This window comes from Canis lupus, chromosome 30 (genome assembly GCF_048164855.1).
Source record: "Canis lupus baileyi chromosome 30, mCanLup2.hap1, whole genome shotgun sequence".
NCBI lineage: Eukaryota > Metazoa > Chordata > Mammalia > Carnivora > Canidae > Canis > Canis lupus.
Window position 1 is genome coordinate 32,235,261 of NC_132867.1, and position 26,808 is coordinate 32,262,068.

The following is a 26,808-nucleotide window of genomic DNA, read 5'->3' on the forward strand; positions in this document are numbered from 1 at the left end:
AAGTCCAAAAAAACCTTACATAAATAGGCAGTGGGTTGTTGGTCATAGTTTGCCTATGTTCTGATTTAAGCAATTGGAAGTTATCAGAAGATTATAAAAAATTAGCATGTGTTTCAATAAAACTTTATTTATGGACATTAATTTGAATATAATTTTTTACTTGTTATAAAAATATTCTTCCTTTTCCCCAATCATTTAACAATGTAAATATTGTTATTTGGTGCGCTATGCAAAAATAGGTGGCAGGACAGATTTGGCACAAGAGCCAGTTTGCTGACTCCTGATTTAAGAAGTCAGTGTAATATGTTAGAAAGTTGGTAGAGAAAAGAAAATCAACTTGAACATGTCTCACTTTGGTTCTGGCATCTGATTCTTAGCAGGATGGATGCAACACCTATCTCAACTCCAGTGAGTAGTGCAACCTTGGCTAAGCTCTAACCATCTCTAATTCAATTTTTTTTACATCTTAAAAGATGGAAGTAGGAGAACTTCCTCTAAGAGGCTACATAAAGGTTAACTAAAATGACTTTTTTTGAAATGGCATTTATAAACAGAATATAATTTCTGACACTCCGCATTTGTAAATGTAAACTTGTTATATTTGTTGCTTCTACATAAATTGAAACAGGAACAGGACAGGAAGAAGTACTAACAGGAAAAAAAAAAAAGCCCCCCAAATAAATACTTTGTCACATTAATTTACTGATTTTTTTAAAAACCCCATTTCATTTATTTATTCCTGAGAAAGGCAGAGAGAGAGGCAGAGACACAGGCAGAGGGAGAAGCAGGCTCCTTGTGGGAGCCCGATGCAGGACTCGATCCCAGGACCCCGGGATCACGACCTGAGCCAAAGGCAGATGCTCCGCCAGAGTCACCCAGGTGTCCCTTAATTTACTAATTTCATAAGAAGGCATTTCATCAGGTACAAGACAAAATGAACACAGAAAACTGAATTCAGTAACTTCTTGTGCTAGAATTCTACATTTATATCTAAGCTGATAACACAAAAAAACTTAGGTTTTGAGCATTTACTTTGTGCCAGACGCTATTCTGAATAATTTTCACGGATGGGCTTCGCTTAATCTTAAAAGATCTAGGAGGCAGGGACGCCTGAGTGGCTCAGCGGTTGAGCATCCGCCTTTGGCTCAGGGTGTGAGCCTCGAGTCCCGGGATCAAGTCCCATATCCGGCTCCCTACAAGGAGCCTGCTTCTCCCTCTGCCTCTCATGAATAAACAAATAAAGTCTTAAAAAAAAATCTGTGAGGCAGATAAGGTGGTTACTTTATTTTACAGAGAGGAAACTGAGGCGCAATAAAGTTAAATCACCTGTTCATTGGTTAGAATTTTTTTTTTAAAGATTTTATTTATTTATTCATGAGAGACACACAGAGGCAGAGACAGAAGCAGAGGGCGAAGCAGGCTCCCTGCAGGGGAGCCAGATGCGCGACGAGATCCCAGGACCACGACCTGGGTCGAAGACAGACGCTCAACCACTGAGCCACCCGGGCGCCCCTCGTAGGTCACAATTCTAAGAGGAAGTAAAGTCTGGATTCTAACGAGTCCAATTTTGCTCCAGATATTAACAATTGAGATTATGATCACTGACAATTGAAGAAAAAAAAAAAAAAACTTGCTAAACTATGCTCAGGACAAAAGCTATTTTAATGAAAAAGATTTGCCACGTGTATTGAAATAAAGGCATTCTCCTCAAATCTGGAGGAAAAAAATAAGTTTGACTAGGAGAGGCAACCAAAGGTAAACTGTCCTAGTGATTAACTACAGAGGGTCGCAGAAAGAGCAGAGCGCTCAGCCTGGGGGGGGGGGGGGGGGCGGTCCACGCCAGGAGCGGTGGTTGGGCAGCCTGGGCTGCGAGGCGCTTCGGTTTGCACGGAGACTGCCCCTTGCTCGCGGGGACACCCCGAGGAACTTGCTCTTCGTGGACTCATCTGAGTGGGCAACCTAAAACAACCTAAAACAGGCCAAGTAAACCCACTGCAAACGACTTGAAAACCACGTGCAAAAGTGGACTCTAAGTCGGCTACAGACAGGGGGGTGCATTAGAGAAAATATGCAATTTGGGGTTAGGACCTTAAAAAAAAAAAAAGCGATGCGCCGACATCTCAGGCAGGGAAAGCGCCAAGACCCTGGGGGGGGGGTGTGAAAAGCACATGGCCAACCCCCCCCCCAACCCACGGCATTCAAAAAGACGAGGACTCCCACGGCCAAACCAGTTCTTAGAGTTTTACCCAATTGGTGATATTAAATCCCCGAACCAGAGCGTAAACGTACTTTACTTAGAACCGGACAGGGGCGTCTGCACCGGCACCAGGGGGTCCGGCCGCTCGCGCTCCCTCGCTGGCCCGCGCGCTCCGAGGCCGGGCGCCCGCCGCGCGCCGGAAGTCGGCCCGGCGCGATCCGGCGCGCGCCCCGCCCCGCCCCGCCCCGCGGCGCCCGCGCCACCCCATTGGTCAGCGCGCGGCCCGTGGGGTCCGCAGCGAGGTGATCCAGTGTGACCGACTCCTTTGGGCCCTTGTGCGCCGTCTCCGCTTGCTCCACAGTGAAGCTAACCGGGGCCTTGCGCGTCTACCACTGCAGTTATCGGGCGCCACGTACCGTCTCTGATCCTCCTCCGGAGCCTTCAGGGCTCTGCGGAGGGGCAGCGCCCCAAATGCTAAATCCACGATTAGCTGATTGTGTTGCTAACGAGTCCGAGCTGACCCTCTTGGCATCCTAAAATGCACCCGGCTTTGAATGGCAGGTCGTCCGAGACCTCTGGCCCATGCATTAAAACAAGAGGTTGGGGGTGTGGGGGCGTGGATGACGATGGGATGCCACGGGAGAAAGATGGGGGTAAAAACGTGTTCTTATTCGCACCACGGTGGGGGCGGGCGCTGATTAATGCTTTTTCCGGATGTAGCTCCCTGCCAAAACACAACTCGGCGCCACCCAGGACGGCGGCGGCCCCCCCCGTGTCAAGCCGCGTCGCCCTTCTCACTCTCCTTCCTTATGCTGTGTAATCTTGAGCATTTAGTCAGCCTCTTCGTCCTTCCCGAGCATTGCGGGAGACTGACAACTTTAGCCGACACAGTCGCCTCAGGAGAGACTTCTCCTGTAATGGCGCCTGCGTCAGTCACTAACATGGCGGACATAGTCGTGCGCGGCGCAAACGTCAGCACCTCTACCCCAGCCGCTCAGAAACAGCGGAGGAGAACGGGGCCGTGCTCTCTGATTGGTCCAGCGGCGGAGCGTGCCGCTCTGGACGCTCCCACACAAGCCAATCAGGACGGCGAGAGACGGAATTGGCCGCTGCGCCTCCTTCCGAGGCATGCTGGGAGCCTGGAGGACTAGCGAGGAGGAGTTGAGAGAACGGAGCGGACGCCATGGCGACCAACATCGAGCAGATTTTTAGGTCTTTCGTGGTCAGTAAATTCCGGGAAATTCAACAGGAGCTTTCCAGGTAAACGCTTCCCAGACTCTTGTGCCCCCAAGGGATCGATAGGGCCCCGTGTAGCTTTCCATGGTACCTTTCTTCGGAGACGCCGTCGTTCCTCGCCTCAGGCCCCGCTACAGCCCCGCCTGGGCCCGGGATCCATTTTCCGGGCCCTCCCTCCCCCCCATCCGCTCCCTCCCTTTCCAGCGAGGAACTTGGCCTTTTCTGAGGTAACCCGGGACTCCCTCTTCTAGAACCGAGCTAAGATGCTCTCTTCTTTCCCGTTTGGTCATCTCTTTCCTTTTAGCTACTCGTAGGCCTAGTTGTCCACCGGGGACGGGCCTAGTTCCTTCCCCGGCTCCTCCTCCGCCGCCGCGTTTCCCCTCCCCCTCTCCGCCTCCGCGGATTTCGCCGGCCGGTGCCTGTGACCGGAAAGGGTCTCTAACGGCCGTTTCTTGAGTAATCTTAAATCCGCTTTATTATTGCACGCTTCAGACCATTTGGGGGGTCGGGATCCTTTAATTAGATTATTTGGGCCCTGGTGTCCTGTGGCTTCCACCGGGCAGCGTTCTAATAATGGATTAGAAATTGAACGGAAAGCAGCTCAAATTAATGTTAGCTACTTTGACGAAATGTTCGAGGTGACAATGGAAGGGGATTTCTGAATTACTAGTAATTTCTCAATTTGGCAAGTGGGTAGTAGACATTGTATTTAGGCCTCCCCCCCCCCTTTTTTTTTTTTTGCTACTCCTGCCCCAATTGACATATAAGACCAATACGCTACTTTTGCCGTTGCTCTTAGATTTTTACGTAGTTTCGCCTTAGTTCCATAAAATTTGAACGGGAATAGATTTCCAAAGGAATAAGCTCTATACGGAGAAAGGAAAATGGTGTTGGTCATGTTGTTTCGAGGTTGTCTTTTAAATTTTTGTTTTATGTAAAAATATTTGGTCCAGGTTCAAGTGTTTTTGCTAGTAATAATTCAAAAGTTCAGAGTAAGAGCAATACGTGAACTTAAAAACGCAATTGTAAATTAAGCGCTGAAATTAACATAGGGTTATTGGGGCAATGGTATATAATATCACTAAAATTACTAATTTTGCAGGGTATATTAAGTAGGAAATATATCCGCTCGCTCATTTCATTGCTGTTAAAATTTTGTTAGTGATTTTAGGTGATGAGAAAAGACCGGAGGTATAGGAATATAATTTTCCTGAAACTTTTAATAGTTTTAAGCAATGATTGTGTTTGCTTATTGTAATGTTTCGCTTTTATGTTTTATAAAAACTAGTTTTTGTATTTGAAAAACAGTGTTTTATTGTAAGACTTTTAGAAAAAAATAAATGAAAAAATTGAAAAACAACCACATAATGATGTTCTTTATGTTCTTTCATTTTTTTTTTCGCTTGTGTGTACTGATGCACATACATATTTTGTGAAGTGTGATCTTGTTTTGTATGGTTTTTTTCACCTAATGTGAACAAGTTTGTCTTTTTCACATTTTCAGTGTCTTTTTGGACCATTTTTATGGTTTCATAGAATAATATTGTAGGAATGTATTGTTGGATATTCAGATGGCTTGAAATTTTCATCCCTTTTCAATAACTGAGATAAATTCTGATAGCTTTAAGATGATTTGTTTTCTTACACTTTTTAAAGTTGTACTTCTCCAAGTTTTAATCCGTGCCCTAATAATGTGATTGTGTATGTAAGTGGTTAGGAAAAGTGTAAAAGGGCTTCAGAAACAAAGTCTAAAAAAGAATATTAGACTTATATTTGGGGAATATTCAGCATCTCAAATAATATGTAATACATTATTGTAAAAACAAAATTTGGCTTATTTGTCATTTCAGTGAGTTATAGTTACTGTATTTTCCTATGTTTTTACATATCAGTTTGGGTAAGGAGGCTGACGTTTAAATAGTTAAGATAGCTAGTATATATAGATGGTGGTTAAGAGTATGAGCTCTGGTTTTGAATACCAGCTTCACCTCATAATAGCTCCATGAATTTTAGTCAAGTTTCTTTTCTGTGTGCCTTTTCTCTCATTTGTAAAATCAGAGTAATTGTGCTAATTATAGAGTTATCATTAAATGAGTTAAATACCCATGATTCTAGTTAATAGTAAATGTCAATTTTTATGTGACTTGTGTTTGAAAAACAAGTGTTCCCAAATAACAATTAACTACTTAATTTTTTTCTTTTTTGAACATTCATACTTTTATCAGGTAGTGGAGTGTAATCTGTTTTGTTAGCTAATTTTAATTAAATTGAATGTTCAAATTATTTTTTAAAACAATTTTATTAACTTAGAAAAATTGTGTAAGTAACTAGGTAAATGACATGCCTTTCGTGTTAAGGTTTTCCTGACCCTGGGAATTGAAAACACATTAAACCATCTATATTGATTTACTGTTAACCATAAATAAAACATTGTTTTCTATGAGTTTTTTTTGAAAACCAGGAAATACTAGGATTCTTGATCAATGGGTAAAATTTATATAAATGTATTTTTCTTTTTAAACTTTATGGTATTTCAGTAACTTTGATCAGGGGCTACAATTTATCTTTTTTACTCAATGTGTCTGTGGTATAACTGTTCCTTGATACTGTTGATGGTGATTGTGATCCATGCACAGGTGTGGTTTTATTGTGATTTTAGCCTCTGTCATGTTAGAATGGTATATTGTACCATGTATGTTAGGTGATATATTTTTCTTTGGATTTGTGATTGTGATCTTAATAATTTTTCTTCCTTGAGATAGATGATGCAAGTAACCCAAATCTAAATCAGTGTAGACTTCTGGAAATATTTTATTATTTTTTAAAAAGCTTAGAAAGCTGTTTCAAAGATTTTTTTTTTCTAAAATTCCATGGTTCTGAAAATTAAGTAATTGTGTAAAAATGAAACTGTACTAACTTCTAGTAGATAGGGTGAAAGAAGCACTGTTGGTGGGGAGTATCACCTGAAAGAAAATACAAAAATGGTGAAATGCGTGAACGGTGTAAGATTGTTTCAATCGCGTTAGAAATATTAATTCAGTGTATGGTGTGGTAAAAGTATTAATGAATTTTGGTAACTTTTCTTGTCAAGTGGAAGGAGTGAAGGCCAGCTCAATGGTGAAACAAATACACCTAATGAAGGAAACCAGGCAGGTGATGCAGCTGCCTCTGCCAGGAGCCTCCCAAATGAAGAAATAGTTCAGAAGATAGAGGAAGTACTTTCTGGGGTCTTAGATACAGAACTACGATATAAGCCAGGTAAGTTGGAGATAATTAGCTTTCTCAAAAACTTAAAAATTCTTAAGTAGTTGACAATATTATTTCTTTATGTTGTTTAAAAATGTTCACTTGGAAAAAAAATGTTCACTTGGTCTAAAACTGTAGTAAGTTTGAATTTATTTACTGAAAACTATTCAAAGTCTCTGAAAATACAGTTATATTTAAACATGAGCATTGATACTTGGTTGCTTTGTTGGTGGAATATAACTTTATTTGATTTAGTTTTGTAGTGCTTCTTTACCAGGATTTTGAATGCAGGTTTTCATGGAAAAATTGTTTAAATGTCCATTTTGGAAAGTATAAGAGCCTGAATCAAATTTGTAATGATTTTAAAACCCTAGGAGGTTTTATCCTAAAGCCCAAGTTTAGAGATTGCCTTGTTTTTGCATCTACCTTCTTACAAGTGCAATGAGTAGAGAGGAATCCTTGCTTTGATAATGTATTTTGGGAATTAATTAAATAATTGATGCTTAGAAACGAAAGCTTTATGATCAACCACAGAAATAACTAGCTTTGTTCAGTTTTGGAAATGAGGGGGTGGTATGGGTTTTTATTTTTTATTTTCATTATTTTTGATATAGCATATGGTAAAAAACAACCACCACCACCCAGCTTTGACTCCTGCTATCCTTAGATTTCATGGCTGTAGCAGTTTTTTCTTGAAGTATAACTTAGCTAATTGGTATTAGATATGTAAATAACAAGTAGTATAAAGTAGTTTTTCTTTGAAATGGATCTTGTCTTGTATTCATTTTTTCCATAGTCTTAGTGGCCTGGATTTCTGATCAGCTTTTCTTTTTCTTTTCTTTTTTTTTTTTTAAAGATTTTATTTATTTATTCATGAGAATACACAGAGAGGAGAGAGAGAGGCAGAGACACAGGCAGAGGGAGAAGCAGGCTCCATGCAGGGAGCCCGATGTGGGACTCGATCCTGGGTCTCCAGGATCACGCCCTGAGCTGTAGGCAGCGCTAAACCGCTGAGCCACCGGGGCTGCCCCCGATCAGCTTTTCTGGGACCACTAGAATTTAAGTTGGTATTGGCATTAGAGTAAATTAATCTAGTTGTAAAGAAGAAAACTGTTTTCTCTTCAGATACGCGGTGTTTTTAGGTTAAATGTAAAGGGGTATAAGAATTTCTTTCTTGGGCAGCCCCGGTGGCACAGTGGTTTAGCGCCGCTTGCAGCCCGGGGTGTGATCCTGGAGACCTGGGATCGAGTCCCATGTCGGGCTCCCTGCATGGAGCTTGCTTCTCCCTCACCCTCTCCCTCTGCCTGTGTCTGTGCCTCTCTCTCGCTCTCTCTGAATAAATAAATAAATAAATAAATAAATAAATCAATCTTTAAAAAAAATGAATTTCTTTCCTGAAGGGACTTATTTTTTGAGTGGAAACATTAAGATTATTTTAGTAATTTTAAAAAGAGCGTTGAAGGAAAAAGTGTTTTTATTAGAAGGTAACATGGGAATTTTAGTGAGATAAAATTCAAGTTTTGTGTTGGCATTTTATATTAGTTGTTCAGTCCTTTCTTTGTATGCTATATAAAAGCAATCACTAGTATTTGAAGGCTTATTATATGGCAGGCATTGTTCAACATACTTTGTATGTTTTAACTCCCTTTGTCCTGTAACTTTAGGAGACAGTGTCATAATTTTGCCAAGTCCATTCACCTAGTGAGTGTTAATTGATACAGGATCTAAAAGCAGACTGTTCCTGAGCCAGTGGCGTGTTGCTTTGGGTTATTAAATAGTCCTAAAAATTATTTAACAGGTGCATTTTTACAGGAATTTTAAGAGTTGGTAATATGAAGTTTTCTTAAGTGTAGTTTGAAAGTAGCTTGCTATAATTTGTAAGGTGGAGAAAATAGTTGTAAATAAGTTTGGTAAACGCTTTTTTTGTTTTTGTAAGGATTTTACTTATTCATGAGAGAGGCAGAGACATAGGCAGAGGGAGAAGCAAGCTCCTCACAGGGAGCCTGATGTGGGACTCGATCCTGGATCCCGGGATCAGGCCCTGAGCCAAAGGCAGATGCTCAACCACTGAGCCACTCAGGCGTCCCATAGTAAACACATTTTAGCGTGACACTCAAGTTTTTGTGATAAACTGAGAATTTGTTTTTAACCCAGATTTTATTTTTTAAAGATTTTATTTATTTATTCATGAGAGACACACAGAGGCAGAGAGAGAAGCAGGCTCCCTGCAGGAATCCTGATGTGGGACTTGATCCCAGGACTCCAGGGTCATGCCCTGAGCCAAAGGCAGACGCTCAACTGCTGAGCCACCCAAGTTTCCCTTAACCCAGACTTTAGTTGTAGAAAGAAATATTGGGAAAGTTTCAGTCTTTAGGTAATTGGTTCATAGTAAAAAGTTTTAGTTGGTAACTTTATTTAATGAGAAGCATAATACTGTGGTATTTTAACGTGGAATGTAAATCTTGTTTAAGTTTACTGTGGGGAATGTTTGACAAATTAAAATTAACTTTCTTTAATTTCAGACCTGAAGGAGGCCTCCAGAAAAAGTAGATGTGTGTCTGTACAAACAGATCCTACTGATGAAATTCCCACCAAAAAGTCAAAGAAGCATAAAAAGCACAAAAATAAAAAGAAGAAAAAGAAGAAAGAAAAGGAAAAAAAGTATAAAAGACAGCCAGAAGAATCTGAGTCAAAGGTGAAATCACATCATGATGGGAACATAGATTTAGAATCAGATTCCTTTTTGAAGTTTGATTCTGAACCTTCAGCGATGGCACTGGAGCATCCTGTAAGAGCTTTTGGCCTTTCTGAGACCAGTGAATCTCCTGCAGTTGTGTTAGAGCCTCCTGTGGTGTCCATGGAGATATCAGAGTCACACACCTTAGAAACTCTGAAGCCAGCTACAAAAACTGCAGAACTGTCAGTTGCATCAACATCAGTAATTTCAGTGCAGTCAGAGCAGTCTGTGGCACTCACGCTGGAACCATCCATGACAAAGATTCTGGATTCTTTTACAACGGCACCAGTGCCTACTACAACAGTAGTGCTAAAGTCACCTGAGCCAGTTGTAACAATGTCAATGGAGTATCAGATGAAGCCTGTGCTGAAATCTTTGGAGACCATACCTCCAGAGCAGTCACAGATCATATTAGAACCTCCAGTAGCAAAAGGGCTAGAGTCATCGGAAACCCTTGTGGTATCGCCTGAGATACCTACTGAGGTACATCCTGAGCCAAGCACATCAACAACAATGGATTTTCCAGAGTCGTCTGCAACTGAAGGGCTCCCATTGCCAGAGCAGCCTATAGAAGTACCATCGGAGATTGCAGATTCATCCATGACAAGACCACAGGAGTTGCTGGAGCTGCCCAAGACCACGGCGTTGGAGCTGCCGGAGTCGTCGGTGGCCTCAGTGATGGAGTTGCCGGGGCCACCTGCGACCTCCAAGCCGGAGTTGCAGGGGCCCCCTGTGACTCCAGTGCTGGAGTTACCTGGGCCCTCTGCTACCCCATTGCCAGAGTTGCCAGGCCCCCTTTCTACCCCAGTGCCTGAGTTGCTAGGGCCCCCTGCGACAGCAGTGCCTGAGTTGCCGGGGCCCTCAGCGACATCAGTGCCACAGTTGTCGCAGGAATTGCCAGGGCTTCCAGCACCATCCGTGGGGTTGGAGCCACCACAGGAGGTACCAGAGCCACCTGTGATGGCACAGGAGTTGCCAGGGCTGCCTGCGGTGACAGCAGCAGTAGAGTTGCCAGGGCAGCCTGCGGTAACAGTAGCAATGGAGTTGACCGAACAACCTGTGACGACGTCAGAGTTGGAGCAGCCTGTGGGGATGACAACGGTGGAACATCCTGGGCCGCCTGAGGTGACAACGGCAACAGGGTTGCTGGGGCAGCCTGAGGCAGCAATGGTGCTGGAGTTGCCAGGACAGCCAGTGGCAACGACAGCGCTGGAGTTGCCAGGGCAGCCTTCGGTGACTGGGGTGCCAGAGTTGCCAGGGCTGCCTTCGGCAACTAGGGCACTGGAGTTGTCAGGGCAGCCTGTGGCAACTGGGGCACTGGAGTTGCCTGGGCAGCTCATGGCAACTGGGGCACTGGAGTTCTCGGGGCAGTCTGGGGCAGCTGGAGCACTGGAGCTTTTGGGGCAGCCTCTGGCAACAGGGGTGCTGGAGTTGCCAGGGCAGCCTGGGGCACCAGAGTTGCCTGGGCAGCCTGTGGCAACTGTGGCGCTGGAGATCTCTGTTCAGTCTGTGGTGACAACGGAGCTGTCAACGATGACCGTGTCGCAGTCCCTGGAGGTGCCCTCGACGACAGCGCTGGAGTCCTATAATACGGTAGCACAGGAGCTGCCTACTACATTAGTGGGGGAGACTTCTGTAACAGTAGGAGTGGATCCCTTGATGGCCCAGGAATCCCATATGTTAGCTTCTAACACCATGGAGACCCATATGTTAGCGTCCAACACCATGGATTCCCAAATGCTAGCGTCCAACACCATGGATTCCCAGATGCTAGCGTCCAACACTATGGATTCCCAGATGTTAGCCTCTAGCACCATGGACTCCCAGATGTTAGCAACTAGCTCCATGGACTCCCAGATGTTAGCAACCAGCTCCATGGACTCCCAGATGTTAGCAACCAGCTCCATGGACTCTCAGATGTTAGCAACCAGCTCCATGGACTCCCAGATGTTAGCAACCAGTTCCATGGACTCTCAGATGTTAGCAACCAGTTCCATGGACTCCCAGATGTTAGCAACCAGCTCCATGGACTCCCAGATGTTAGCAACCAGCACCATGGATTCCCAGATGTTAGCAACCAGCACTATGGACTCCCAGATGTTAGCTACTAGCTCTATGGATTCTCAGATGTTAGCATCAGGCACTATGGACTCTCAAATGTTAGCCTCCGGCACCATGGATGCTCAGATGTTGGCATCAGGTACCATGGATGCCCAGATGTTAGCATCTAGTACCCAAGATTCTGCTATGTTGGGTTCAAAATCTCCTGATCCCTACAGGTTAGCTCAGGATCCTTACAGGTTAGCTCAGGATCCCTATAGGTTAGGTCATGACCCTTACAGATTAGGTCATGATGCCTACAGATTAGGGCAAGATCCCTATAGATTAGGCCATGATCCCTACAGACTAACTCCTGATCCCTATAGGATGTCACCTAGACCCTATAGGATAGCACCCAGGTCCTATAGAATAGCCCCCAGGCCATATAGGTTAGCACCAAGACCCCTGATGTTGGCATCTAGACGTTCTATGATGATGTCCTATGCTGCAGAACGTTCCATGATGTCATCTTACGAACGCTCCATGATGTCCTATGAGCGGTCTATGATGTCCCCTATGGCTGAGCGCTCTATGATGTCAGCCTATGAGCGCTCTATGATGTCAGCCTATGAGCGCTCTATGATGTCCCCTATGGCTGAGCGTTCTATGATGTCAGCTTACGAACGCTCTATGATGTCAGCTTATGAGCGCTCCATGATGTCCCCAATGGCTGACCGATCTATGATGTCCATGGGTGCCGACCGGTCTATGATGTCGTCCTACTCTGCTGCTGACCGGTCTATGATGTCATCGTACTCTGCAGCTGACCGATCTATGATGTCATCTTACACTGCTGATCGTTCAATGATGTCTATGGCAGCTGATTCTTACACCGATTCTTATACTGATACATACACGGAGGCATATATGGTGCCACCTTTGCCTCCTGAAGAGCCTCCAACAATGCCACCATTACCACCTGAGGAGCCACCAATGACACCACCATTGCCTCCTGAGGAACCACCAGAGGGTCCAGCATTACCTACTGAGCAGTCAGCATTAACTGCTGAAAATACTTGGTCTACTGAGGTGCCAGCATTACCTCCTGAAGAGTCTGTGTCGCTGTCTGAACCTTCTGTGAGTCAAAGTGAGATGTCAGAGCCTTCGGCATTGCCTGCTAATTATTCAGTGTCAGCATCAGATCCTTCAGTGTTAGCATCAGAGGCTGCTGTGACTGTTCCAGAACCACCGTTAGAGCCAGAGTCTTCAGTTACAGCAACACCTGTAGAGTCTACTGTAGTAGCAGAAGAACATCAAATTGTTCCAGAGAGAGCAGTGACTTACATGGTATCTGAAACTCCCATAATGACAGCTGAACCAACTGTATTAACATCAGAGCCTTCAGTTATGTCTGAGACAGCAGAAACTTTTGATTCCATGAAAGCTTCAGGACATGTTGCCTCAGAGGTATCTCTCTCTCTCCTGGAGCCAGCTGCAACTAATCCGGAGCCATCACAGAACACTCTAGAGCTGCCAGCCATGACTGTTTCAGAGCTACCAGCTGTGGCTGTCCCACAGCCACCAACTGGGACTGTTCCAGAGCCCCCAACTGTGGCTGTCTTGGAGACCCCAGCTGTGGCTATCCCAGATCCAACAGCTGTGGCTGTCTCTGACCCAGTAGCTGTGGCTGTTCCAGATCCACCTGTTGAGGCTGTCCCAGAGACCCTGGCCTTGGCTGAATCAGAGCATGTTACCATTCCTGTGCCAGTTTCTGCCCTGGAGCCTACTGTGCCTGTACTGGAACCAGTAGTGTCAGTCCCTCAACCTAATACAGTTGTATCAGAACCATCTGTTTCTGTCCAAGAATCCACTGTGATAATTTCAGAGCCTGCTGTCACTGTCTCAGAACAGACCCAAGTAATACCAGATGAGATGGTTTTAGAGTCTACACCAATGATACTGGAGCCGACTGTTATAAAAGGAGTGAGTATATTACCTGGGGATCAAAATCTTGCTCCAGAGATTGGCATACAGGAGATTCCCATGCATGCAGATGAAGAGCCACATGCTGAAGGACACCTGAAGAATGACCCTTATGAAAGTGAAAATGGTACAAATATAGAACTTAATGTAAATAATCACTTAGTTGCTAAAGAGATGGAACATAATACAGTGTCTGCTGCCAGCACTGGTGCTGTTGATGAAATTGGTGAAGGGAATATTTTGTCCATCAGTGAGACTAAACAATGCACAGTATTGGATACCTGCTCTAGTGTTAGTGAAGCTGATGGAGGAACTCTATCTTCTGCTGGTCCCCTTGCTCTTGAACCTGATGCAATGGGAACTAGTAAGGGTATTGAATTTGCCACAGAATCTGCTCTCAGTTCAGTTAATAAATATGATGTTGAAGTATCCTTAACTACTCAAGATACTGAACATGACATGATAATTTCCACTAGTCCTAGTGGTGGTAGTGAAGCTGACATAGAGGGACCTTTGCCTGCTAAGGACATTCATCTTGATTTACCATCAAATAACTTTATGAGTAAGGATGCAGAAGGACCATTGCCTATAAAAGAGTGTGACCAGACATTGGCAGTTGCTCTCAGTCCTAAAGAAAGTAGTGGAGAAGATAAAGAAGTAGCTCTCCCTACTAAAGAGATACTGTCGGATTCAGGATTTTCTGCTAATATTGATGATATTAATGAAGCAGATTTAGTGAGACCATTACTTCCTAAGGATATGGAACGTCTTACAAGCCTTAGAGCTGGTATTGAAGGACCTTTACTTGCAAGTGAGGTTGAACGTGACAAATCTGCTGCCAGTCCGGTTGTAATCAGTATACCAGAAAGAGCTTCAGAATCTTCCTCAGAGGAAAAAGATGATTATGAAATTTTTGTAAAAGTTAAGGACACACATGAAAAAAGCAAGAAAAACAAGAACCGGGACAAAGGTGAGAAAGAGAAGAAAAGAGACTCTTCGTTAAGATCTCGAAGTAAGCGTTCCAAGTCTTCTGAACACAAATCACGCAAGCGTACCAGCGAATCTCGTTCTAGGGCAAGGAAGAGATCATCTAAGTCCAAGTCTCATCGTTCTCAAACACGTTCAAGGTCCCGTTCAAGACGCAGGAGGAGGAGCAGCAGATCAAGGTCAAAGTCCAGAGGAAGGCGCTCTGTATCAAAAGAGAAGCGTAAAAGATCTCCAAAGCACAGGTCGAAGTCCAGGGAAAGAAAAAGAAAAAGATCAAGTTCTAGGGATAACCGGAAAACAGTTAGAGCTCGTAGTCGCACCCCAAGTCGTCGGAGTCGGAGTCACACTCCCAGTCGCCGAAGAAGATCTAGATCTGTGGGGAGGAGGAGCTTTAGTATTTCCCCAAGTCGCCGGAGCCGCACCCCGAGCCGCCGAAGCCGCACCCCGAGCCGCCGGAGCCGAACCCCAAGCCGCCGGAGCCGAACCCCAAGCCGCCGAAGCCGCACCCCGAGCCGCCGAAGCCGCACCCCGAGCCGCCGGAGAAGATCAAGGTCTGTGGTAAGGAGACGAAGCTTTAGTATCTCACCAGTAAGATTAAGGAGATCACGAACACCCTTGAGAAGAAGGTTCAGCAGATCTCCCATCCGTCGTAAACGATCCAGGTCTTCTGAAAGAGGCAGATCACCTAAACGTCTGACAGATTTGAGTAAGTCATTTAAAAATTTAATGGCATTGTAATAGAGAATGACTTAATTTTTTTCTGATCTTTGAGTCAAATGGAATATTTGGAATCTTTCAGGTTTATTGGTTTAGGAGAAGTATTTTTGTCTTTTAGTTTCTTTATAGTAGACTCTGGGGCAACATGGGTTTGAACTGGGTATATCCACTTACACGTGGGTATTTTTTTTTTTTTTTTGATAAGGTAGTACTGTAAATGCATTTTCTTAATGTTTTTATAAATAACGATTTTTTTTTTAGCACACAGCATATAATACATATACAGAATATGTGTTAATCTGCTGTTTATGTTGTCAGTAAAGCTTCCAGTCAAAAGTAGGTGATATCAGTAGTTAAGTTTTTGGGTAGTCAAAGGTTATATGCAGTTTTCAACTACACAGAGGTCTCAGTGCCTTTAACCCATGTTGTTCAGGGTCAACTGTAATTAGATTAGCTTGTGTTTAGAAAACATGTAGGGATAAGTACATTTATAATTAAAGCTAAAAAGACCTTTTGGAGTGTATTAGAACCGAGGTGTTTTCATACTTGAATGTTTTAGTTTGCTTCAACTATATTCCATAACTAAAGATGGAAAGTACGAGTCTAGTTAACGACAAGACTGGTATGTGCTCAGATTGTTTTATTGTATGTATGCCAACATAGGTCCTTGCAAATAAGCCTCAAATTAGTGTCTCTTTTTAAATACTTACATGTTTGAAAATGACAGCACAGGGCTGTTAAATCTTTGTGAAGATTTAGTATAATGGGTAAATTTATTAAAATAATTTTAGTATTTTAATAATCTGCCTTTAAAAGTAAAGTGTTCTAGTTTCTTTTAATTTAAGAAATACGTAGGGATGATTAAAACCTGATGGATAGTGCATGACTATCTGCAGTAGTAATGGATAATTTATCATTATCTTAGAAGATTGTACATTTCTAGGTCAGGGTTGTCTAAAGAAGAAGATCCTAACAGAACAGTAAGGGAAAATGCATTCAGTTTAACAAAAGTTGAGTTCTTTTTTAATTCATAGAATTACGTATTTGAAGTGGTTGCAAGTTGGTAGAGGAGACCTGGATAAAATATGTGTTTTTCTCTTTTACCAAATCGTAACCTGCAAAATAAAGTAGAATGTGATGATTACTGTAAGTACTGGTATAGGTAAGGTGCTTTGGAGCACATTGGAAGAGAAGTGTTACGTTCTAACTTAAGGCTTATTAGAAGAAGAGGTGGTACTTGAACTTGGGCTTAAAGAGTGATTTAAAATGTCAGAGATTAGAGGGAAAGTAATTCTGAAGGCATCATAATTTTGGAAAATAAAGAGGGCTCTGCCGAGAGAGAGAGAGAGAGTGTGTGTGTGTATGTGTTAGGGTGGTTGTTACATAATTTAGCTAATTTTGTATAGTATTTAAAAGGGAAGCTGAGTGTTGATTTCATAGGGGTTATTTGTGTGAAAACTCCTGATCAAATCAGGAGTGATTTGATCACAGTTACATGTTAGGACAGAATATTGCTGCCTTTAATTTTGTTAACCATATAAGATTTTTGGGTAATACAGAATGTGTTTAGCCTGTAGGAAATCTGCTTATATTTTTCCTCTTCCAGATAAGGCTCAATTACTTGAAATAGCCAAAGCTAATGCAGCTGCCATGTGTGCTAAGGCTGGTGTTCCTTTACCGCCAAACCTAAAGCCTGCACCTCCACCCACAATAGAAGAGAAAGTTGCTAAAAAATCAGGAGGAGCTACTATAGAAGAACTAACTGAGGTAAGCTAGACAGAATTTGTTTACATTCTTAAATGGATTATTTCAGTGATGTTGACTCTGGAGCGTGCCAAAACCCGAATTGTGGGCTGAACTGATAATGGCTGGCACCGAGTGGCCAAAACCCGAAATACAGATGTGGCAGCGGCAGAAGCTCTGTTTAGCAGGCCATTATCCGGGATGGCTAAGCTCCGCTAGCTAAAAGTTACTTCCCATTACTTTTGCTTTCCAGTTTTAGAAGCCAAACTGACTGAGGAGTGGGACGGTTCGTTTGAATGGAGGAGGTGTTGAGTGAGCAACACGCAGAAGCTCGCCTACAGTTTCGTTTCCATTCACGACGTGTTCACTGATCGCCACGAGTGTACTGCATATACGCAAAGACACAGACAATCTTCAGAAATGATCTTTTGCCACCGGAGCTTGGAAATTAATGAGAATAGCTGGCCATTGCCTGAAAGGAACTTCTTACGCATCAACATTTCGGGTTTTGGCTGTTTGGTACCAGCCATTGGTGATAATGGCCGGCCATTATCAGTTCTTCCTGCGGTTCGGGTTTTGGCAGTAACATTTTAAACACACTTATTTTTGTTTTTAAGAATTTGATCTTTTCAATTGAGGCTTTTTTTTTTTTTGCTTTGTTTTGTTAATATTATTATTTTTATTATTATTATTTTTTTTTTTGGGAGGACGCTGAAATATTGCTGCTAGGATCCAGAAATATCACACTGTTTCATATATTGAAACTTGTTATTGGCTAGCCTTATGCCAGCCTGCCACTGTCAATATATTCTGTTCCCCTTGATTACAAGCTTGGTATATACTGTTTTTTGGCCAATTGAAGCTTTTTATCCTATTGTAACATTTCCAATTGATGATGGGTATGACAAATTCTACTGCTTGTATAGATAAGTCCACCCAAATTTACTCTGACCTTTTTATAAAGCCAGGTAATGGAGTCTATTCCTTAGCTTCTCGGAAAGGAATGGACTTTGCTTTATGTGTCAGACCTCATCAGTTAACACCCTCTCCATCATGCCTTATTTTTCATTCTTGAGTTTTGTTCCTTGAGACACTCAACCTACAAAACATTTATGGAGAGACACATTACCATCTAACCCAGAGGTTTCAGATTTTTTATTTGCCATGCATTTGGGGGTTCATATAGTTTCTTAATCTGTTTTCTCACTTAGATTTGTTGCAATATGAATTACAACTTTTTTTAATTTAAGGACTTAGTGAAGGCTTCTATTACTTGCTTATCAAATCTAAGCTCCTTATCTAAAATCTTGTGAACACTTAATGTTTCCCCTATATGTTTTTAAGCCTCATTTTCAGCCCTCTTGTTCTTCCAATAAGTTTTTCACCTTTTTACCACCACCTAACTAGGATGACTCTTTTTCTTTTCCTGCCAATCCTTATTCTTAACTATGAAAATCTGGCTTAGAACTCTTCAAGGAATAGCCCTTGATTATCAAATTCTGCCTGATTCTGTTTTCTCTTGAGCTTTTGTTCTTTCAGCACTTATGTACTCAGTTTGTATTATATCAGTTTGCACTTGTTAATTGTGTTGCTCTGTAAAAGCGTTCCTCAATTATTTCATGTGTATGTAATTCTGTTTCTTGAACTAGATTGTAAGCTCCTTGGAGCAGGGACCATGTCTTCTACTTTTTTTTTTTTTTTTTTTTGTATTCCCTGGACAGTGCCCAGTACAGTGCTCTGCACATAGTAGGTGCTCAATAAATGTTGTTGACTGACTGACCAGCTAGAGTGTGTTTAAATAATAGCTTATAAGCTAAGTTACTTATTTACAACCAATTGTTAATCTTGTTTTATTTCTGAAAGTTAATTTTATGTGGTTTTTTTTTTTAAATTACATGTTATTCCATATAAAGTGTAAGATTTATCTTTTGTTTTTATTTTTTAAGAAATGCAAACAGATCGCACAGAGTAAAGAAGATGATGATGTAATAGTGAATAAGCCTCATGTTTCGGATGAAGAGGAAGAAGAACCTCCTTTTTATCATCATCCCTTTAAACTCAGTGAACCCAAACCCATTTTTTTCAATCTGAATGTGAGTATTAGTGTTTATGGTTTGATGAAACAGCAAAGAGACTATTTAAATCAAACCCAGTGGAATTTAATGTCTTAATTTTTGGATTAAATACTGTGAGAAATAACAACACTATTTTCAGATTATGTTGTGAAAGTCTTTCAAGTTTTAATTAAGGAAATACATTATTTCTTAGATTGCTGCAGCAAAGCCAACTCCACCAAAAAGCCAGGTAACATTAACAAAAGAATTTCCTGTGTCATCTGGATCTCAACATCGAAAAAAAGAAGCAGATAGTGTTTATGGAGAGTGGGTTCCTGTAGAGAAAAATGGTGAAGAAAACAAAGATGATGATAATGTTTTCAGCAGCAATTTGCCCTCTGAGGTAAGTAAGAGGAATATTGTGTTTTGTGTTTTTTGTTTTTTAATACCTGAATCTCCCATTTTATTGTTACTTTATATCTGATTTGGATTCTGTTTCACTCTTCTTAGGGCCGGGTTAAACGGCAGGGCCGGGTTAGACGACAGATGAAACAACCCGCAGCTTCTCATTTGACAGTAACTCGATGCAATTCACTTTGTGGAACCAAGCCACAAAGTGAAAAGCATCGAATTGCAGAGAACAGTGTTATCACATCCTTACCCAACATTGGGCCCTCCTTGCACTTATGGGAAGGTAGCCCAAGGTACAACTATTTAGCTTCCCGTTTTGCTTCAAGGCTCTATAGCTCTAGATTTTGGTGGTAGCAAATTTATTGGGTGGAGGGATCGAGCAGAGAGAGGCAGATCCTCAGGTTCAACACAAGAACTGGATTGGAAAAGGTCATTGTAGGCTGATGTGTGAGCATCTTGGATACATAGCCCATTGCCCTTAAACATTGGTTTCTTTGGGTTGTTTGTCAGATAGTCTTTAATTTTAATCATTTTCCCTTCCCTGTGCTACCGTGGCCCTTTGGAATTCTTGTGTTTAACCTAATGCTCAGCCTTGGTACTCCATTTCCCTTCTCCTTCCCCTCTTTGCTACTATTAAAAGTTGGAGAAGTGGAATTTACACCTTGAAATTTCCATGAGGCTATAGTTGTATCTTGTCAAAATGACGCAGTAATAACGCCAAGTGTCAAAACAACCCCATTAAAATGCTGCCTGATTAATGTGCTGCTAAGTATAGTGCACATGAAAACAGCAAGACTGTATATATATGTAAATATATATATATATATCTGTATCTTTGTATGTATCTCTGTATCTGTACCTTTGCTGTATCTTTTAATAAACAGTTTACTTTTATTTAACTTGTTGTGCAAAATCACGCTTGGGGGATCTGGGAGGGTGGAGACTTACTAGGGGGGGTGGGAGTTTTGAATGATACTATAGACTAGTTATCACCTCTTGCCCTTGGTTCCAAAGCCCAGACGTTTGTCCAAGGACTGGACTAGATAATCTGATGCCCTTACAATGTGGGACTTCTTCCCCACTTCCTTTTCTTGCAGTTCTGGGATACGTAGGTCAGAGAGACCTGTTCTCTCCACCTCAGGTTCCCTTCATTGGCCGTATTATCTTCCACTAAACACTTCCATTATTACAAATAAATCCTGTTGTTTATAAAATCAGAAAGTGAACAGAACCCAAATCAGAAATCTTTTGATAGTATTTTTTTTCCCCTGAGCTATTCACAGGTGACATTTTCACTTTTTTTTTTTTTTTTTTTGACTGGCATTTTAAGAGAGGAAGTTCTGTACCATGAAGCTGGACATGATAATTAGCCAGTGCATCTTACAGTCACCAGTGATGATTTATATTTACGTGGGATTCAGCAATTGAAGCAAGTTATACTATCACCAGTGAGGAAGGAGTATCACCAGTGAGGGACAGTTGGTTTGGACAATATTTTAGTATAACCAGTTGAGTAGTTCAGTTGCTAATCCCCAAATCAGGCTACCTGCACATCTCAAGAGGGAAGAGTTAACTGACATTTGCAATTAACTTAAATCTTGTCCTAGCTGAATATAAATCAGGATAAGAGGGCCAAACAGACGTAGAAAATTCTGATACATAATGCTTTTAGTAATTTGTAGATAAAACATTTAACAGAGTTGGAAAAAAATATGTGGAGATTATTTATGTGAGAAAAAAATTTCAGCTGAGTATCTTCCTATAAATACTGAAAAATTCCAAGGGATTATCCTGAGAAAATAAGTGATCATAACTATTTTAACCTTATTTGAACATGGTGAAAGTACTTTCTTGATTGAGACTTTTTATATATGTATTTATATATTTGAAGTTCAGTACTCTGCCATTTTCATTCTTAACACTGAGAGTGTGGTGCCTTATCCTTGTCTGTCATCAGAAGTGGTTGTCATTTTTTAATTAAAAGTTGGAAATTATTTCCAAAGAAATCCCAGGGGGAAAAATTGGGTATTCAAATTTTATATTAAGCAGCGTTTCATGAAAGCAGGAGAAAAAGTTCAGAGGGCTAAAGAAAAGAAGCTTTTTCTCCTGTGGGAGGATATATACAACTATTTGATACCAGAACTCTTTTAACTAGTTTCTTGGGAGATCAGACTAAAAAAATAAGTAGGTTAACTTTAATTTTAAGCAAAAACAATCCCAAAATTTTAGGAGAGGGTTCTAAATTTTAGAAGAGGGTTTTGTTTTGATATTAGGTCTCTTGTACTTTTACCTAACAATAGTAGTAAACATTTGGGGGAGGTAGTCACAATATAAAATGTTTAGTTCTAGTTATTTAGCTGTATCTTGCAAATATATTTGTAAGATTATGATATATATATACCAGTGTTTGTGGAATACTATTGGTGACATTTTATGGAAGCATTGACCCTTTTGATTCCCTGTTAGGGGTTGAAATAAAGGGTTTGAGAGAGTAAAAGGAAAGTTCTTTCAAATGGTCACTGTTTTAACTCAGTAGTATTTTTTTAAAAAAACTTCTCAGTCTTTTTCATTTTAATAAATACAAATGGAGTTTGTGGTTTTTTTAGTTTTGAGCTTAAAACATTTAAGCAAAGATCACAGATTTGATCTCGGCTTTGCTGTAATCCTTAACTCCACCAATTGTCTTGCACATGAGTGCTCTTTGACATAAGCGTGAGTGGATAGATGTGGATGGATCAACATAAATTCGTATCTTATGGAATATCAGCTCATCAGACTGTTCCTTACTGCCATAGCATCGTCTTCCTACCCAGAAGCCAGCCAACATCATCCTCAGTAAGGAGTGACTGCAGAACTTTGACCATATTTGTGTGAATTTGATTCATAAACAGTGAAATCAAAAATGTTGGAAAACTAATATTTAAAAAATAGTCCTCGGGGGCATTAATTCTTGGTAATAAAGTTAGAGGCTTATTGGGTAGAAGATTTAAATGTAGTCTTTGACATAAAATTTCCTTGGGTTTACTATTAATCATAAATATTTAGATGTCCAGAGGTAGGCAATGTGCCTGGTTTACTGAAAACTATTTCCACATCCCAGTGGAGCTACAGTTCTCTTAAGTGTAGAAGTTCTAAATTTATAGTTTAGGAAAGCTCAGTTCTTGGGGTAAGATGTAAATTTTAATTGAAAATTAAACACTAGGCCCTGGCAGTGCTAGAATAGTTAAGTACAGCCTTGTTATTCCTCCTCCTTTCCTTAGATTCTCCTCAGAGATTAACACTGAATTTCTTTGAACCATTTACTAGATTATCTATTTGTTTTCTTATTGTAGTTTGTTTAAATATGTAAGAGTTTATACTAGAGAATTCTATATGATGTAATAAAAAGATTCATAATTTATGGTTTAAAAACACACATGACACTGTGATATTCTGTATTGTGTATGGCTTTTGTTTTTGTAGTTGTTATCTTCTATATGAACCTCTTTGTAATTTGTTAATTTTTGCTAAATATTTTAAAATTCTATTTTACATACAGGTCCTATGCATTTTCTTAGTTTTGTGTTTTTACAATTAAAAGTTTCCTTTTTACCATCTTTTAAGATACCTGCAATTATATTTGTAGAAAATAATTTTCATATTATAGGTCTTATTTTCTTTATCTGCCTGACCCCCTTCTAATATTTTTTTAGCCCTTTTATTGCCCCTCCCCTTTTTTTCTTTCTAAGAAATAACCTAAAATACTTGTATGAACAGTTGGGTTGACAAAAGAGGGAAGTAAATTAGGAATTTTTTTTTTGTCTTAGGATTTTTTAAATGAGGACGATACAGAAAGTACACAATTTATACTTAGACTATGAAATTTATGTTAATTGTGGATTTCATTATTCCTGACACTTTCATGGATTATGGGAGAAGTGATTTGCTGTGTTGCTGTAGTAGAGAGATAAAATGACTTGGACAGGTTTTTATTAGAACTGGAATTATAATTCAGGATACTCTCTTATATAGATTTCACTTAGCATAAGTCTTAGTGTAAAGGAAATTAGGCATTTCCCCCATTACAATACCTAGAATATTACTGTAGTATCATAATTAGACTTTAGAAAATCTATAGTATGTCATTGGAAACCAATAAGGCTTGTTGATGACAACTAGATAGTCTATGAAATTTAAGCTTTTTTTTTTCACCTTGTTTTTAGAAGGGCTTTTTAGCATCATTTTGGTAACTTTCACATATTCCTATTTTTGTGCAACATTTAAAGATAGTTAAGGCTCTAAAGTTCTGTATAGTATAATCCAATATATACTATTCATATATACATACACACATCGTATAGTCCGATGTAGTAGTAGTCACTACTCATTGAGAAATCAGTTTCTTAATTGGACTAGACACATTTCAGGTGCTCATTACTATAACTGTAGAGAATAATGTTGGCCAGTATTCTGAAGAGTAGCTCTAATATTTTATGAGAGTTTTAATACATGTAACATTTGGTCTAGTTCTTGAGTATTAATGCTTTGGAGATTATATTTGGCTTTTTGTTCATTATCACATATCTGGAATGCCTTGAAAACCTGGAAACCTGCTTTTTGACTCAAACTCTTGAGGATCCTTAAAAGGTTAAGATAATCCTGGGTTCATTTTATTTCTTCACATTTAAAAATACGAATATAAAATTAATAGATTACCATCCGGTAATAAGGTTTTGACATGAACTTGCAGCTTACTTTGCTAATAAGCCTTTTGAGTAAATGAATTGTATTACTTTAGGAAAAAAATAGTTGTAATTTTATATAAAGTAAATTTATATTAAACATCAAGGTTGCTATATTAAAATTTCTTTCAGACAGGTGAATTTAAGTATTACTGAGATTTGAATGAAGTTTCTTCTTGGGATAAATGAGACATTTTAGGTTATCCGCTTACTCAGTGAAGACTTTAAAAGAAAAAAGTATTGAAGATGTGTTTTCTGAAAGAGGGATTCAAAGATAGATATATTTATTTGCTTTCCAGTTTGAAGAATTTCATTTTAGAGACATTGGGAGCTTTCAGAGCTATCTTTACTACATTTTCATGGCTAAATTCATAGTTGGAGATTGGGAATCAAGGCTTGAGATGGTGGAGATAGATTTTTCAAATTATCTCCTCTAAACTTAAACTTTTTGGAATAAAAACCCATTTCCATCTAGCCATCCTCAAAGATTTATAGACTGCTACCCAAAGTAATTTGGGCAAGGTTAATGAACAGTCTTTGAGATGTATTCAGTGGGCCTCCAAGTTACATTGATAATCCTACTTAACAGTTTTAGGAAACATCTAACGCCAAAGGAATAAATTTTGCCCAAAATATCTGGGTTGCCATTTAAAATGTCAGCAGTTGATCAGAATTATAATAGAAGTGAAAAGTGAAGGCACAAAATTTTTTAGTATTTAATTGTGACTTTGCTTAGATTATTTTTTATAGGTCCTGTATTCTAATTAGCACGGATAATTCAGTGTATTGATGAAGAGATTAAGATCTTTAATCCTGAGATCTATAAACAGTCCAACAATGATGACAGAATGAGTTCAGATTTGTTTTGCTTTCGTTTTAAAAAGGTAATACACAAGAGTCTACATAGAAGAAAAATTTTGTTGCTAGAGGAATTAGGAGACAATTTAGCAGGATAACTAAGAATGATGGAAGAATAAGGGGTTCTGAAGGTAGGAAAAGGAAGATTAGGAATTCTTATGCATGAGATAGAATTCTCTCATGTTTACATACCCTTCTCTACTATACAGGTCTTTATTTTAGAAAAATTTCATATGCAGTACACCGTTAAATTGCAGGTGGCCTTTACTTAGCTTTTAAAGAAAAATCCTTAGCCGTTAATTTACCTCACTGACTTCTGTTTATCACATCCATGTAGTGCTCACTAATTATTCTTTATAAATTAATATAGGAAAACCTTCCCATGTCAAACATTTTCCAAAAATGAATTTTCTTGGGTGCAATCACTGGGTAATACTAATGGGTTAAGTTGTGTTAGAAGAAAAGTATTAAGAATTGGTGAGTTGATAGAAGTCAACATGAGCTCTTAATATTAGAACAAAGAACATCATATACTTGGTTTTCTTTTTATGGTTGAGCCACAAATCTGACAAATTGGGAATTTGTTCTAAAGATTACCATTATGAAACATTTAAAAAAGTTAAAACTATAAACTCCTCTTTGCTTAGCATAAAGTTTTTACAGGTAGGGCATGAGCTTTGAAAAGGAGGATCTGAGTCAATTCAGACATACCTCATTTTAGGTGTTTTGGTTCATATTGTTATGTACCCCCACGGAAGTATTTTAATTTGGGTCATTAATGTATATAAACTGAAAACAAAGGATTCATTTATTTATATAGTGAAATACAGTTTTTGAAGAAGTGGAGTTCTCTTAAGACAACTGTCCCTGAGCAACTGCAAGAAGGTGGAAGGATGTGCGGATGAGTGGAGAGACCACTGACATGATATGATAGTGTTTTTCTGCTTGCTTATTCAAGAACCTTGCTTATTGCTTCTCACGTTATGCTTATTAATAAGTAGGATAAATTGAAAACTGCTAATGCATATAAATTAAGTTGAAAAATTGTTCAAAAAATTCTCATTTTTTTATAAATGACTTGTTAGTGAAGGCTAGAGAGTTTTAAGTTCTACAACTTTCCATGATCGTAATATGATACAGTAGAAAATATGAAATCACTTAACTGCTGCCTCTGATACTTTGTAACTTGTCTTAAATCCTTATCTACTTTCCCAGGGTTCCTTTACTTTTTGGCATCTTTTCTGTACTTTACAAGATTATTAATTTTTAAGGCTATTAGTTTCTTTTTGATATGTAGCAACTAAAGATACAAGCACTTTTAGAATTTAGGGGGTCTATCGTAATTTGAGATAATTATCTATGTTTTCTTTCTTAGCCTGTGGACATCTCAACAGCAATGAGTGAGCGGGCACTTGCTCAGAAAAGACTCAGTGAGAATGCATTTGACCTTGAAGCCATGAGCATGTTAAATCGAGCTCAGGAACGGGTATGTAGCAAATTTAATGTATAAATGAGAATTTAAATAATTAGATAGTTCTGACATAAGCAAAGTCTATGGCATGCTGTTGAAACATAGGTCCTTAAAATCCAAGGAAATTGTAATTTATTGTAATTAGCTAGGTTATTTTAAATGAAAGTGACTTGGGGCATGATCATTTATTTAGTAAGTATTTATTGTGTACTGTGTGGCAGGAACAGTTTGGGAGGGTAAATAATAAAATTCTCTGCCCTAATATAGAGTTTGTAATCTGGTATATAAAAGTAGCTACATGCCCATAATAGCCCTGTGAAATGTAGGTACTCCTATTATTTCCCACTTTCCAGCTGAGGAAATGGACTAAAAAAAGGTTAGTCAACCTGAAACAAAACACTACGTTA

At 39.9% G+C, this 26,808-nt stretch overlaps 2 protein-coding genes across 8 annotated transcripts in view; one reads left to right on the top strand and one right to left on the bottom strand.

The window, feature by feature from the left end:
* The window catches only part of GART (phosphoribosylglycinamide formyltransferase, phosphoribosylglycinamide synthetase, phosphoribosylaminoimidazole synthetase), a 32,064-nt gene extending 28,932 nt beyond the window's left edge, over nucleotides 1-3,132 (bottom strand). Inside the window, exon 1 of one of the 2 annotated variants that reach the window (XM_072806817.1) lies at nucleotides 2,614-3,132. The gene's annotated coding sequence lies outside the window, so the exon portion shown is untranslated. Of the gene's footprint in view, nucleotides 1-2,289; nucleotides 2,416-2,613 lie in introns of those variants that run through there. The other variant, XM_072806816.1, reaches the window with a different exon arrangement.
* Nucleotides 2,538-26,808, top strand: part of SON (SON DNA and RNA binding protein) — a 33,656-nt gene continuing 9,385 nt past the window's right edge. For 4 of the 6 annotated variants that reach the window (XR_012021331.1, XR_012021332.1, XM_072806813.1 and 1 more), the window contains exons 1-7: nucleotides 2,538-3,457; nucleotides 6,525-6,691; nucleotides 9,202-15,132; nucleotides 16,750-16,910; nucleotides 18,833-18,979; nucleotides 19,155-19,343; nucleotides 26,306-26,416. Coding sequence is in view for 4 of the 6 variants with exons in the window: in XM_072806813.1 (XP_072662914.1) it covers nucleotides 3,381-3,457; nucleotides 6,525-6,691; nucleotides 9,202-15,132; nucleotides 16,750-16,910; nucleotides 18,833-18,979; nucleotides 19,155-19,343; nucleotides 26,306-26,416 (6,783 nt within the window). In the remaining 2 variants the exon portion in view is untranslated. Of the gene's footprint in view, nucleotides 3,458-6,524; nucleotides 6,692-9,201; nucleotides 15,133-16,749; nucleotides 16,911-17,139; nucleotides 18,669-18,832; nucleotides 18,980-19,154; nucleotides 19,344-19,450; nucleotides 20,251-26,305; nucleotides 26,417-26,808 lie in introns of those variants that run through there. The other 2 variants (XM_072806814.1, XM_072806815.1) reach the window with 2 other exon arrangements.